This window comes from Barbatula barbatula, assembly GCF_947034865.1.
Source record: "Barbatula barbatula genome assembly, chromosome: 2".
Classification (NCBI taxonomy): Eukaryota; Metazoa; Chordata; class Actinopteri; order Cypriniformes; family Nemacheilidae; genus Barbatula; species Barbatula barbatula.
Genome location: NC_136767.1, coordinates 950913 through 966099, shown reverse-complemented (window position 1 = coordinate 966099; position 15187 = coordinate 950913). Strand labels below are relative to the sequence as shown.

The 15187-nt window shown below is 38.3% G+C and overlaps 2 protein-coding genes across 2 annotated transcripts; both read right to left on the bottom strand.

Annotated features, from left to right (window-relative positions):
* Nucleotides 1-2710: 2710 nt before the first annotated feature.
* aspa (aspartoacylase) lies at nt 2711-10441 on the bottom strand. Its single transcript, XM_079472559.1, has 6 exons — nt 9965-10441; nt 7585-7780; nt 6929-7022; nt 5995-6102; nt 4567-4676; nt 2711-4458 (listed from the first exon to the last, which is right to left on the bottom strand). Exons 1-6 carry the CDS (start codon nt 10204-10206, stop codon nt 4267-4269), a joined length of 942 nt encoding a protein of 313 aa, XP_079328685.1. The 5' UTR covers nt 10207-10441; the 3' UTR covers nt 2711-4266.
* Nucleotides 10442-10792: 351 nt separating this feature from the next.
* pho (phoenix) lies at nt 10793-15152 on the bottom strand. Its single transcript, XM_079450039.1, has 5 exons — nt 14838-15152; nt 14154-14475; nt 13964-14043; nt 13841-13892; nt 10793-13696 (listed from the first exon to the last, which is right to left on the bottom strand). The coding sequence occupies exons 1-5, from the start codon at nt 14930-14932 to the stop codon at nt 11183-11185; spliced, it is 3063 nt and encodes a 1020-aa protein (XP_079306165.1). The 5' UTR covers nt 14933-15152; the 3' UTR covers nt 10793-11182.
* Nucleotides 15153-15187: the final 35 nt, after the last annotated feature.

Here is a 15187-nt window from a genome sequence, read left to right as displayed (position 1 = left end):
GCGAGCCATCTTGGGCAGGAGGACCTTGCGTGTGCTTCAGGTTATTACTCTATGTTGGCGTAGCGTGTTACCAGTGTTGCTCGCTAACTGTGGTCTCGAACTCATTAACAAGCTTCATCCGTGGAGTTCTGGGCTGATCTTTAACCTTTCTCGTGATCATCTTTACTCCATTAGAGAAATCTTACGGGGAGCTCCAGACCAAGGACAATTGATAGTCATTTTATATTTCATCTATTTCCAAATAATAATAAATCATCGCACCATCAGTTGCCTCATTCTAACCAAGGTTCTGTCTGGAGCCTATTCAAGGTTTATGCAGGTAAAACCTATTTGGTCTTGGACGATGGTGGTGGAGAGGTTGAAATGAAGGATACAGATTCTGTTGGAAGGCATCTTTTATAGAAATAACAATCTGATTCAGGAGTACTTTCTTTGACAGGGCTAATCTGTGTCCGTATAGGCACATAACCGATGTGGAACCAGAATTCTTGCTGGTTCAAATTCTTATTTCATTAACTGAAATGCAAATCAAACACAAATTTTCTACTGATTGGTTGATATTCTGTCTCTATCAGTTAAACATACCATACATAGAGCCTTCCTTTCTTTGCAAGCAGGCAAACTTACAAAATCAGCAGGAGATCAAATAATTATTTCCCTCACTGTAGCTACTGTATATCTTTAGGATCTTTGATTATTGACGTATGTTGTTCACCGATATGACGGCAGAGGCCATTCATGTATATATATATATATATATTGAGTATCATCGAATCACACACTATTTTATTAAGGTATCCTAAAGTACATCTGAGGTCAGACTTTTATGCCAATTGAGTAATTCATGATCCATCTCCTGTCCAGAGCTGCCAGGACTCTTTATTCGCATTTCACTTCTCACCCCGTGTCGATACCATTAGCAAAGCACCAGAGGACAAACTCGATATGGGTATCATCACGTCACTGGAGAAATGGAATGGCTGGGCTCCAGCGGTTCTGTGAGAAACTCAAGATGAGAGATGTGTGCGTTGATAGCCCCAGATCATCACGGGTTGATATCTCCTCTATGGATCAATCTCAATTTCAAACCTTTATGACTTTCTTTCTTCCGCAGAAACACAAAAGAAGAAACTTTGAAGAATGTTGGTAACTGAAAAGCACTGGTCCGCATTTACTTCTATTGTATGGAAACAAAACCAATGCAAGTGAATGGGGTCCAGTTGACAACATTCTTCAAAATATCTTCTGATCTATTGAAGAAAGAAAGTCATACAGGTTTTTGAAATGACAAGAGGGTGAATATATGATGAGTGGCTGAACACATGTTGGTTCATGCATTAACACCGAACATTCGAATGAAATCTGTGTTATGCAACACTGGAATGTGTCTTAATATTTCATGAGGTTTGTGCACTGGATTTTTGCTTTTTTGCAACATCAGCCCTTTGTAAAAAGTATTTGTGTATTGGCTGTTCAGTAGTTTGAAAAGATTACTTAGGACTACTTAAGAACCATCTCTTCTGTGAATACTTGTCAAATGAGAAAAATCAAACCCTCTCTCTTTCTCTCAACAGCTATTGTTCTGGCTTTTGTTGAAACTAGTATCTGTGTATTAGCACCTATTGTATTATTGCTGCTGTATGACTTATTGCTCCATGAACTCTCTGTTTGGATAAAAGCGTCTGCTAAATGACTAAATGTAAATACACAGAGAAACATATTTACATTGGCCTACTTTAAACTAGCCAAAAATCTGCCCAACAGATATTGCAACGGTATAGCACTTCTCACATTATTGCCTCCCTAAGATAAATCGTTTCTTGTTTTCCTCACTATCTTTCCTCCGACTTTCACAGCCCGCTTGATAGTTGAAAGAGTGTGTGGGGGAAAACAGCGTGAGTGAGATCTTGTATTACATTAAAAAGAGGAGATGAGTTATTGACTCTATGCAATCATACCTCTTGACAGCCAGAGCATCTCATCCTTTCAGCTTCAGAAGGGTGTGAAATCCATCAAACCTTTCTGCTCATCAATAATCATCCAGTCATCACATGCACAACAATTATTCATATCAAAACCACCAGGCTTAAGCTGCGCTTCAAATAAACGGTCATCACATTGGACTGGACAGTACGAGAACCTAGACCCGATTAGGTCATGATTTATTTGATTCGCATCGGTGCATTTGAATGCTTTGAATACCAACCAAAGAGAGATAGTCCTAGAATAAAAGTAGGCTTGTAATGTCTGATGGAGGGTCAGCATAAACTACATGTTTGTTAATTGTCTATTTACATCATTTGACGGTTTTTGATTGTATTTCAGCTGCATACCTGAAAAAACTGTAAATAAAACCGTACAATTTAGTATAAATTAAAATTTTTGTCTTGACATCTTGACTTTTGTTCTCTAATGATAAATGATATGTCATTTACATTTTGAATGTTTCGTATTTACTCATATTTCAACATTCACGCAAGCAAATGTCATCCAAAACAAATAGATCATATTTCATAAATAAAGTTAAAAAGGCATTGGATCATTTTAAGGTTAATGGTCAGGTGCTGCCCTCCTGTGGTCAGACATGTAAAACACAATCCCTTTAAATCCTATCGAACCACACACACAACTGCAACACAGTTTTAACAGACGCTTTCATCCAATTACATATATGCATTCCATGGAAAAGATCATAACAGAAGTTACATTTTGTGTGGACTTTTCTTTTATTAGTTGTATTTTGAATAGTGCAAAGTTGAATTTAAACTTTATTAATAATATATATTTTAATATTGCTTCAACACGGTTGAAATGATTTCCTCTGAATCCATTAATCTAGTAAAGACAATCAAGATTTTATGTCATATAAATACATTCAAGCACATTTTGACAACATTAAACTTCAATCAATGCCATCTGAACCTTAGGAACATTTATAAATCTTTATGAATCTTATTTAAGATAGAAGACAATATATTATTTCTTCTTGCATAGATAGATTATTATACGCACACCATTTCATTATACACACACACACATGGATGGGCCTTTCAATGATCTACACATACATCACGAAACTAAATCACAGAACCACGATCACACATTTTCTTCACAATAACATCATATTCCTTCCAGATAAAGGTTTTCAGTGCCTGGTGAACGTTGCGCAACATATCCAACAATCTATGAAGTCATAAAATACAATGTTTGATTTATCTCTACTGTACAGTTTTCAACGCTCTTATGATCGGTTACTGTAAGGAAACCCTGCCAGCTCCTGTTACTCAACACTTTCTTATCCGACTCTTATCTCTAAAGGCAACGGTTGGGTTGCATAACTGAACAAAAAACTATTACATCACAAACAAAACAACAGAGTTTAGACGGATTCAGGAGACGTGACGTGTCCAAACACAGTGCTTGGAGGTTGTTTAGATTTTAAGGCTTTTTCTGGTCAGAGTCAACGGTGTGTTGAATCACAGGCTCGAGGGCAGTAAAGACTGTTCCTGAGATACACCACATTATTACAACAAAACTGTGCTAAGAGGTAGGTCTAGATATTAATCGAGAAATCTATTTCCTTACATTTATTGAAGTATTTTATCAAACATTTTTAGTACAAAAGATGTCATTCTGGAAACGTTAGAAAACACAATTTTTAAAAACATTGATCTTTTCAAAAACTAAAGTTGTGAATTTGATAGGTGCCATACTGATTTGAAAGTGTTTTGTCATCATGTGCTCCCCATCACGATGTTTCAACCTCTATTGGTTTTCTTTGTCCTTCAAAACCATTTTGATTTTTATTTCGTTTTTGGACAATTGGAGTGAGTGTTGACCGCCTCTTCAAGGTTCAATAGCACACAGAAAGCATCCTTAAACAACTTTTTACACAACAAAAGTCCTAAAGGCAAACAAACTTTCTTTCAAACATTTTTTTATTATTTAAAGATATCTTTTGTGTAACAGAAGTGTTTTCAGATGTTAAATTGTTTTGCTATGGCATCATTTCGAAGCAACTTTATGTATAAGAGGCGCAAGTTGCATTAAGTAATTAAATGATGCTTTTGACTCTAGAAGACACAGTCACCATTCACTCCCATTATAAAAACATTTTTAAAAAATCTACCTATTGGTTCAGAAGAACAAAGAAAACATGGGGGTTAAAACAACACTAGAGGGAATAAAAATTATAATAAAGTTATGACAACATTATCATTAGTAGCTGAACCATTACTTGGAAAGAAGAGAAAGCTTGTTTTAATACTATGCTTTTCTGAGAGCATTACCAGTTAGTATTTCTCTGCATGTGGTCATAAACGCTTGCTGTTTCTCATAATACGCGGCTTCATTAATGAACGTTGCGTACACTGTGCTGGCACCTTCATAAGGGATTGTTCTCCCGTCGAACGTTAGGAACATAGGGTCACCCCGGTTCAAAGGCTCCCAGTCACAATCCTGTGGAGAGACAGAGAGGAAAATAACTCGTAAACAGATGCATCTGAGTCATGAATTTGTTACATGCATGAATAAAATTCAATTGGCTGCATTTCACAGATGAAATACCTGTAGATGAGGATGCACCATGGCTGTAATGTTGCCGTTGGTGTCTCGAGGGTAATCCATTCTCTCCTGAGCTCTGAACACTTCCACTGTACACGGAGGAAACTCCACACCTACGACACACAACGCCAAATGATCTCAAAGAGTAGAAAATCACGAGCAATTGATCCATTTCACCAACTCGGTTGTTGCAGAGTTATTAGTCAGCCGCTAATATAAAAGCACCACATGTAAATCAATCTAAAAACATGTTTGTTATGTTCTAGTCATGTTGTGCTTTTTCAGCTTTGCTTTCTTTAATAGGCGGTGGATTCAGCTGGGCTTAAAAAACGCTTCTGTAAATAAACCCACCCGGCAGCTTCCTCGTTCCACGATATTCTGAAACAAGTCAATGAGAACTATTTTGCCCGTCGTCTGTAATGAAATATGTTAAATTAGTAGCTGAAATATTGGCCAATATTTCGTCTTTTTCGTGATCAGCATCGGCTGATAATTCTTGAATTCCCACATATTGCTGTCGGGCATGTGCTGAAATGATCGCATTTAAAAAACATGTCAAGTCATGCTTTATGTGATGCATTAAACTGGTTCTACAAATAATATACATTCAATATCAACCTGTTTAGAAACGTTTTCTTTTAGACAAACTGTTTATGTTTGTTAATCTGTACAGGAAATATATTTTTATATATTACGATATACATATATAGTAGTATATATTACAGTTTGTTTGTCATCTTACATAGATTTTGAGACTTTGGCCTTCTTTCAGAGGCAGAGTCACATATATAATGTTGTCATTCGTTTACATTTTAAGTGACATGTGACATCACAACATTCAATTTAGTATAAATAATAAAAAACCTCTATTTTTCATGATGTCAGAACCTTTGCTTGTTTTTGTTGATGTTGTACTAACACGGTAAACATTAGCGGATGGAAAAACCTGTCCGAGTGCCTACAGTCAGATATTCATCCAGAACAAAGCAGCCCAGACAAAAAACCCAGGAAACTACTAATGACATGGAAACTGACCAGCTAGCCGACAAGTATTCAAGTCACAAAACAGAAGAGGAACTAGCCGCCCGGTTCAACATGTTCCTGCTTAATGTGAGACAAGGAGAATGTGTTTTCACCACGGTCTGAAAGTACACGTGATGCTGTCGTTGACATTTATCCATGTACAACAATACATGTGTTTATCCAGGCATCGAATCAGTCAGCCAGGGGAATAAAGACATTCATATATCATATGCATTCTGAACTTACTTAAACAAGAAACATCTATGGTACAAATAACAAACCAGCTTGATGTACGATGCGCATTATGTGTTGTGTCGTTATAATTCAAAGGAAATGCAAATCTAGTTAAAGGACCAAGTTTCAGGTTAGTGTGCATTCTGATCTGTGTTTAACATTCATGGATCTCACCACTATTGAAGAGCTCAATGAAGTCCAGCGCATGCTTCAGTATAGTCTGCATGGACACGAACACATTACTCCGTAAAACCCCTTGCGGCTGTGGGCCCACCTCAACACCTGCAATTCACACAAACACATTTAAAATGTAAAGTTGAAATCAATAACGGCAAAAGAAAATTGCTTTAATGTATGGGTTCTCAACCTTTCTGACTCCAAGGTGCCCCATTGCATTCAACAACATTCAAAGGTCCCTCGCTCACAATTTCAGAGCTTGAAAAACTGGTCCACATTACAAGAAATATATTTTATTATTTTTTAATGTGTTTCAGTGCTCATGTTGTTTAATTTTTAGAGAAGACCCCCTTGGAAGTCAGCTGGGGCCACGGACCCCCTGTTGAGAACACCTGTTTTAATGTAAGGCATCCCAACACATCATGCTAAATGAGTTTTGTAAAAATGAATCAAAAAGATTTCTAAAGTAGCTTAAAGTTAGATAAAAAAAAGGTGGAAGGTGAAATTTTTGTGCATGTTCAAGCTCATGAATATTAATTAGCTTTGCTACATGTTGCACTTATTAATATTCATGGCCTGTAGGTCCGACATATCTTATGTAATGACATTTAATTCTCCAGAATTAATATGAACTCATCCAGAGATCAAGCCTGCTATAAATCTCGAAAGTAAAATTTGACCAATTTAATGTCAAGAAAAAAAATCTCATGTGTATTAAAGTTGACCTTTCACGAACACAAGTGACCCTCAATTCTGACACCCACGCCTAGGGGTCTTAAGAGTAGCCTAATCCCTGAGGCTTTGTATATTTCAACAAAATTCAGACCCACATCTGTGTATCCATGCTTTCCTTTAACATGTAGAGGTAATATTCAACTTGATTTAGAATATCGAGGTCAGACTGTGGATTTGGCTGAGACTTTGTACTCACCGATGGGGTGTTTGGCCACAGAACGTGTTGTTGAATATTTCAGCTGTGGGTGCTCATTTAACAGCACTGAGCAGCGGTGTGGAGCCATGGCTTTCTGAAACGAAATAACACAAGTGTTACCAAAACACTTAACCATTTGTTTATATTTTACTAAACCCTTGCTGATAGAGGTTAAACATCAGAAAAATATCAGTCTATTCAAGTTTTCTATATTAAAAGGGCAATAAACATGATGCCTTAGTGGCTGTGTCCACGGAGGCGCATTTACGCGGCTGAAAACGACAGGAGCTCGGTTGAAAACGCCCGCTGCAGGCGCAGTGTCTGCCCAAACTTGAGCATTTGTTAACTCTGGGCGCCAGGTCCAACGCTGGTGCTGATCGTAGGAAAAAACGTCAACTGATGCCTTTTTTTCATGCAATAAAAATAAAAACGTTTTAAAAACTTGTAGAGAGACCTCACATGGGTATTTGAACCACCACATGTTGTTACCTGTGCTGTCAGAATAGTAAAAACCTTTGGTAAACATTGACATTTTCAAGGAATTACCCAGATATTTATACAGAAGTTGGATCACAGTAAGTTCTATATACATTATAATTCTTTTAATCCATTTAAAACAATGAAACAATGTCGACGTGGTGAGTGACATCTCTTACTTTGATGTAATGCACCATCTGAAGATTAAAGAGATCTTGTGAACTTTCCAGAATGAGAGTGGAGCCCATGTTTGAGGTGGTGTTGTGAAGGTCAAAGATGACATCGTACGCATCCTGGGTTCCCTTGGGTCCAAACATTCTATTGATTTCCCGGGCCCTCTGGACTTCATATGGCATCCCTTCTTCATCCGGAGCACTGTTGATGAATCATCTCTAATTAATATTAACAACACATTCATTATGATAAGACACAAATCAAAACTGACTCGACTAGTAACCACATCTGCATGTAAACACAGAAAAGGGATAAAGGTTCAAGAATCCAATTCCAGAATCTGGAATTCTTCTCTGTAAGTTGAGGACAGGCATAAAATAATATTAAAGTCCATTTGCAGTTGTTTGTGTTCCCCCTTGAAATTGAAAACATGGTGGGGGCTGACCAGGACTGTTTGTCTCAATACAATAATAATCATTTTTGCTTTTTTAAATGGGGATGCAAGAGGCACAGAATGTACAAACTTAAGCAAAAATGGACCTTGCAGGAACCGGTTAGATGCAGGTGTAGAATTAACTATTTTAACAGAGCAATGCATGACAAACACTAGATCAGCTATTACATATAATGTTAAATAATTGACTTATTTGACTAATGTAAACTTGGAGCTTGAGTTATCATCCAAATGAGTCAAGCCACAGACATCCAAAAAACGTCCTATTACCAGAATGATATTTTACTAAACATATATTCAACTGGTCATTATATAAACAAAGCATATGAATGACTCGATATCAACGGTTTAGAAATGAGACTGCTTTCCAGCTCCTACTTTTTGACATTTGCATTTAATCTGTAAACATATCTCACGATGATGATTCATTGGCAGTAATTGTCCATGTCATATGGCACAAACTGTACAAATCCTTAAATTCAGTAGAAGTGTTGTTCATTGGTAGTACGCACTTAACTAGTGTGCTTAAATGATGGTTAGCAAATGGAGTGTTTCTGTTATGTCTCTTCTTTACTGTCTTGTTTGTATTACTAGGTGTCAGCCAGTTCAGGTAACGTTTAATAGTTTACATTGTTAAGTTGGCATTTTTTTATATTTATTAAACTAAATGCTGCACCGAATCTTCACATTCCAAGACAGCATGTCAGCTATCCAAACACACAGTAATGACATCCATGGTACTTAACATGCCGCCTAAGTATTTTGTTACCAGTATTATTTCATGTTTTTATTTAAAGTCCAGTTTACGTTCACTACACTGGAAAACAATACTTGGCGTAGTCATGCAATGTATCGGGCACAGGAATCAAGCCTGGAGCTCTTAAAGGAGTCTGCCTAAGAGGCTTCACAAAAGCCAATCATAAAATGGCACTATTGTATCTGGGTAGGATTTAACGCAACAGTTTTACAGCCAACACCTGCTCAGAACAAGTAGTCTAGGCCTAGTTATATTTTCGTTATCACACGATGACTGACATTTTGTACATTAAACATATCTCTCTCCAAATAGGCTTAATCTTTTAATCAGCACTAAATAAATGAAAGTGTATTGCATCGTCTCTGTTAAAGGTCACTTTGAAAATCATGTCTTTCAAAGATGGCCAGCATCCTCTCATTCGCCCCGAGAGGAAAGCCCAGAGAAAGTGGCGAAAAGGAGGAGATGTTACAGGTGGAAGAAGAAGAGGCGGTGGACGACACATCTAATGCTGATGCCGAGAGAGTATTTTCGTGAAAAAACCTCAACATGAAACAGCTTGTCTCAGGACGGGACAATGTCCTCAATCATGACCCTGAAAACGGCTGGGTTTGAGCCCAACTGCTTCAAATGGGAGTCCAACAAGGCAACAAACACTTACAATAAACAACACCAGTCATAATCTCTCTCTCTCTCACACACAAAAATAAATAAATGGAAATTGAATAAATACTGTATTTGGTTCAATTGTGTTCAGTGATCCAACACAGCAACACCCCCATTGTTGTGTTTGGGTGGGGGGGCTGGAGATGTCACTCTTTAAAACTTGAGTCCCATGGGATGTTAATGTCTCTTTAACCGACTCAGATCACGTTTCTAAAGCGCATGACACGAGCAGACACACATCTGGTCCTGTCCATCTCTTGCATTTCAAAATAAACATGAATACACATTCACTCTTCGCAACAGCGTTTGAAATCGCGTCGATCCGATGCGTCGAATAAAAAGCGCTCAGCACAAACGCGCATCCGCAGGCTGACGCGATCAAGGACGCGTCCTGTGTGAATGGCGTATCAAAGTTTCGCAACAGTTTGTATCTTTCACGTCCATATGACACGCGCTGCAATGCCGTCCATCAATAATACACAATAAATAACGCGGTACAGGTGATGTTTACCTGATATTCCCAGGAGTGAAGGCTCGGTTCAGATCCGTATCGATGTACCGGGTACATTTTTCCACCGCTTTCGGGTTTGTTATGAAGGGCTTCGTCACCAGTCCGTTTCTCTCGATCTCAGCCGCGTTCTTTATCCACATATTTACCAAGGTAATGCCGGACATCTCGTTTCCATGCGTGCCCCCGAAAATAGCCACTCGTTTGACACCCGGAAAACACTGAGTATTAATACGCGAACCCATAGCGAAGCGGCACGAAGCGCAAAGTTTCCCGAATGCTCTTGTTGTGAATGCTGTTATATAATGATCATTTAAGGCTATGACTGAGCCCGCCTGTCATCCTTATATGCGTGCACGGGTCTGGTTTCACAACGGTTTACCGAGAGCGATTACCGTCATTATATGACCCAGCGGATTACAGACGAGAAAAAAACCGTAAACACGACCAGATGACGCAAGTGAACATCCTTAGAAATGTGCGAAGAACAGCATCAAAAAAACGCAAATCGATTAAAAAAATCACAAAGAATAGAGATGAACAAATATAATGACGATTATAATTCAGATTAGTCGGAAAAAATTAACAGTAGCCGTCACCACTTTTACTGTAAATCCCGCACAAAACTGTAACGCAGCTGAAAAATTACAGTAAAATGACGTTTTTATTCTATTTTACTCACGATTTGCAGTTTATTTCTGTAATTTGACATTTTCCCGTATTTAAAAAAATGAAAAGATTATTGCACGTAGCAAAAAACACAACATGGTGATTTCTTTGTAAATTAAAGAGGTAAAAAATAATTTAAAGGGACATGGACGACTTGCCAATGAAGACGCACATGATGTCATTGCATTTTTATTTCTATGCATTGCATAAATCTTTCACAAATGAAGAAATGAACTAAGAAATTATTCAATGAACTGCTTGCTCGATGGCAATTATATTGTCAACACCTTAAATGATTTAGTCTTCGAGAGAAAAAATACACATTCATGCACAGTAATAATAAAGTATAGGAGGCTATACGATGTGATAATTCAGAAATGAGTATGTCTCTGTGCAAGACACTAAAACAAGATCAAAAAATACATCTACTAAAAAACAACCAAAGTTTTTACAAACTGTACATTCAGGGTGAATAAATGATTAAATAATTTGCATTTTTGGGTGAACTGTCCTCTTAAATGCAAACCTCTTCCACTTTTATGTTTCTGCTTGCTAAAGCTGACCATTCACTATGATTTTCCTCTTCTTTTTCTTTATTTTAGGTACCTCCTCATCATTCTGAACCAAAGTCTCAATTCTTTCAGCCGCACTGTGGATCGAAGAGTTTTGGGTATCCTGAACGGACACATTTTCTAGCTTGCTTTTTCTTTTCTTCTTTTTGCTCAGCAACACATCATCGGTCTGAGACTCTGAATGGTCTGCCATCGCTGAAACGTTCTCTCCATCACCCTTTTGCTTACATTTCTTCTTTCCATCTTTTATTTTGTTCGCCTGCAAAACAGTTTCGGCACAAGTGTCTTCGTCATCACACCTGATTTTTTTCCGTTCCTTTTTAGGCCTTTCGGGCGTCTCTTTCTCCACATCATTGTCAGTTAACTCAATATCCTTCTTCCTCTTTTTTATTTTCACTCCAGAATTACACTTGACCTGTTTTTCAGCATTGTCCTCTTGTATGACTAAGTCAGTCTCTTTTGTCTGACTTTGTGCCAGCGATACAGGACATGCGCTTTTATCTGCTTCCTTCATTTCCTCGTTTTTCTTCCTCTTTGTTTTCTTCGGCCTTATTTCAGATGGTGTGGACATCAGACTCTGAGAGTTTTCAGAGACCTCATGATTAGTTTGTAATTCACTGCTGTCTTCAATGACACCATCTGAATGTCCTTTATTCTTTTTCTTTCTCCTCTCAGGTGTTTCCACAGATTGTGACACAATCCTCTTCTTTTTGCGTATAGCATCATTTAATGCATCACCTGTATTACTTTTCAAATGCTTGCGAACATCACTTGCTCCTTCAAACTCTAGTCTGCTCGACCTGTTTTCTTCTTGAGACACAGGACACACATCAGGCCGCTCACATCCATTCCTTTTCTTCTTTTTCTTCCCTGATTTTAAAAGAGTAACACCTGGTGACGAGCATCTTTCAGTTTCCTCCGTCGTCTGTGTATCCTCAGGTTGATGAGCTTCAGTGAGATGAATCGACTCATTCAATCTCATCTCAAGATTTTCTGCCACATTTGCGGTTTCTTCTTCTTCACATGTCGTCCTCTCTGTCTTTTTGTTCTTCTTTGTTTTTTTGGAAGACACAGTTATGGTTTGTGATTTGTTGTGCTGAGTCGTCTCAACAGACTCTTCTTCTTGTGTTTTCATCTTTTTCTTTTTCTTTTTAACTGTTGTGCTGTCTGAAGCCACCACTTTACTTGTCTCCAAGGGCTCTGATGTTTTTTCACCGCTAGACGAATAACTCAGACGGCGAGCAGGTTTAGAAGAATCCTCCATAATTCCATTTGATTTGTTAAATGTTGCGTTATCATATTTTCTCTTCTTTTTTGCTTTGCAGGACACTGAACAGCTGTCTTGGGCATTTTGAGTGTCAGCACTAGGCTCTGCATCATCCCGCTCTTCTAATTTCTGCTTTTTCGCTTTTTGCTTCTTAAGCGGCAAGATATCCGTGCCATCTGAACCTACAGACAACCTGCTTGTGTCACAAGACTGTTCTTCGTTGGTTCTGTTGTCCTCATGTGATTTCCTTTCGTCGTCTTTGTGTTTGGTTTTGAGTCCAGTGTGGTCATTACCGCTGGCATCCACATTTGTTTCACACTGTATCGTATCAGTTTTTTTCCCCTTCTTTTTCCTTCTAAGAAAGCCCAGTGCAACAGGTTTAAACAAAGGACTATCATCCATTTCAACAGCAGGAAAAGCATTCCTCTCAACAGGTCCTGATGCTGGGTCAATCACTGCAACTTCAACACCTGTGCCAGAAATCTTTCTCCTTTTCTTCGGAGACTTGAATTTAGTTTTTAGCTTTGAAGTAGGTTCCAATAAACTCTGGCTAGCGTCTTGAGAATCAGAACATTGATTGTCGTCAGCATTTTCCTCCCGTTTACCTGTGACCAGCGAAGAAACTTTAGAAGAAGTGGAGATTGTCTGAGATGAACGTTGGGTCGTTTTATCGGCTGCCTCTGAATGCGCTCGACTCTTACCTTTCTGAATAGGAGTTCCTGGTCCAGATTTAGAAACATATTCACCAGTTTCTCCATCTATTTCAGTTATGTCACTGTCTTGATCGGTGTTCTGCATGAACAATAATGTTTCTTCGAATGCTAGTCCGGCTGTTTTGTGTGTGATGCTGTGATTTTTTCTAGCCTCACCAGGCAATAAAGTTTCAGTTCCACTTTGTTGGGTGTGATTCTGTGTGCCCCCTTGTGGCGGACATAAGAAACCGCGTTCTGTATCCATCCTACCAGCTTCATGCAGCGCTTGAGTCAGTCTCTGCGTCTCCTCAACTAGCCACACGTGACCGAAATCTGATTCTTTATCACCCAAACGGATGATGTACGCTTGTTCAGAACCGTCAGAATCTGAAAGTTCAGAATCTGAACACAAGACCTCCAATGTTTCGCTTTGGTTTTGTAGATTCTTGTCCTCCGCATCTTTGACCCTTCTCTCCAGAATGGATTGTGTGAGCCATTTTTGCTTGATTTTATTAAGGACAAAGCCAGCTTTGTTCTGAAATCGATTAAAATACAACAACAGATTAGTACACTTGATACTATCTTGCACATTAACATTCATGTTTATACAGAATTATAGCACAGACAACAATGAATAATTCACATTCACACAAGAACATTTGAGCTAGTCAATACACACCACCACTGTAACTTCATGATCGCTGTTTTCCTCGTCCAAGTCATCAGACGGCCTAGAATGAAGTTTACTTATCTTAGAAAAGTTTGAATGTATTTACAAATATGCTTTGTTTTTATGACTTACACAAACTCCAACATGCTTGGACTTCCTTTAGACTCGTGCATTTTCTTGACACATTTGAAGAACCCTCCGATTTCCGAGTTCTAGTAAACAAACATAAAAAATAATTCAGATAAATAAAACAACAATATTATATATACACATTATATAGTATGTTTATATTTGACATATACGATTATTAACATCTCCTTACCTCTAGCACCTGATGCTTCTGTAAGGTCAGGTGCTGTTGTTTTTGTGACTTCAACAAAAATGGAAAAACGCCTTTTATGGGGCGAATATGTTTTCTCGGAGCACTTCTTTTGGGTTTCGTGTACTGTTTCTTTGGTGCGATCACAAAGTCACCTAAACATTGCCACCTTTTCAAGAAGTCCTCCGGCCTGCATTCCTCCTTCCTATTCTTCCTCCTCTTTTTGGCAGAGACGGACTGCGATGGAGCAGCTGGTTTTTGCCTTTTCACCTTTTTGGCCCTTGAAGCAGCTGACTGTGTTATAAACAGGCTTTCACCAGAGTCTCTGTAGATGGATATACAGGACTTTCAGTCAAGTACAGTAAACATAATACACTGGAAACAATAGAAAACATATCAGATCTTATGGTTAAGGTTTTGATTTTAATAGAAACTGTTCCTGTGGATCTTTACAGATAACATCTTACCAATATAACACTGGAATAATCTCCAGAACACAGCCCACAGACACATTGTGTATGTGTTTCAAAAGCAAAGAGCGAATGCTTCATAATAGCATTTGTCATACAAATTATGGTTTATTATGGTTGTTTTTAAGCAAGGATATCTCCTTAATCTTATTTAAAATTGCATTAAATACTTAGAATAGAACAGGTTATGATAAATGAAGCATTAAAAAGTATCTACCCGTCTGAGGACAGCTCATGACCTGAAGCATGCCTTCTCTTCTTCTCAGGAGTGCACAAGGTCTGAGCAGGAGAGCTCACAACATTGAGAGACATGTTTTTAAAACACGTGCAAGTTGTCAAACAGTTCTACGGAGCGAAGCTGAGGTCATTCGGGCTATTTCTGCAACTGACTTCCTCCGAACACAAAGATAATAGTTAGTAAATTAAATTGACAGCTCGCGAGACAAAGTTATCCACATGTGCTATCGCTTCCATTAGACGAACTCCGCCCAGGACTTCTTCTTCTTTATTCCGCTCACCGGCCGTTCGCTCTTCAGGAGTATTAGCGCCACCTACTGTATGTAACGT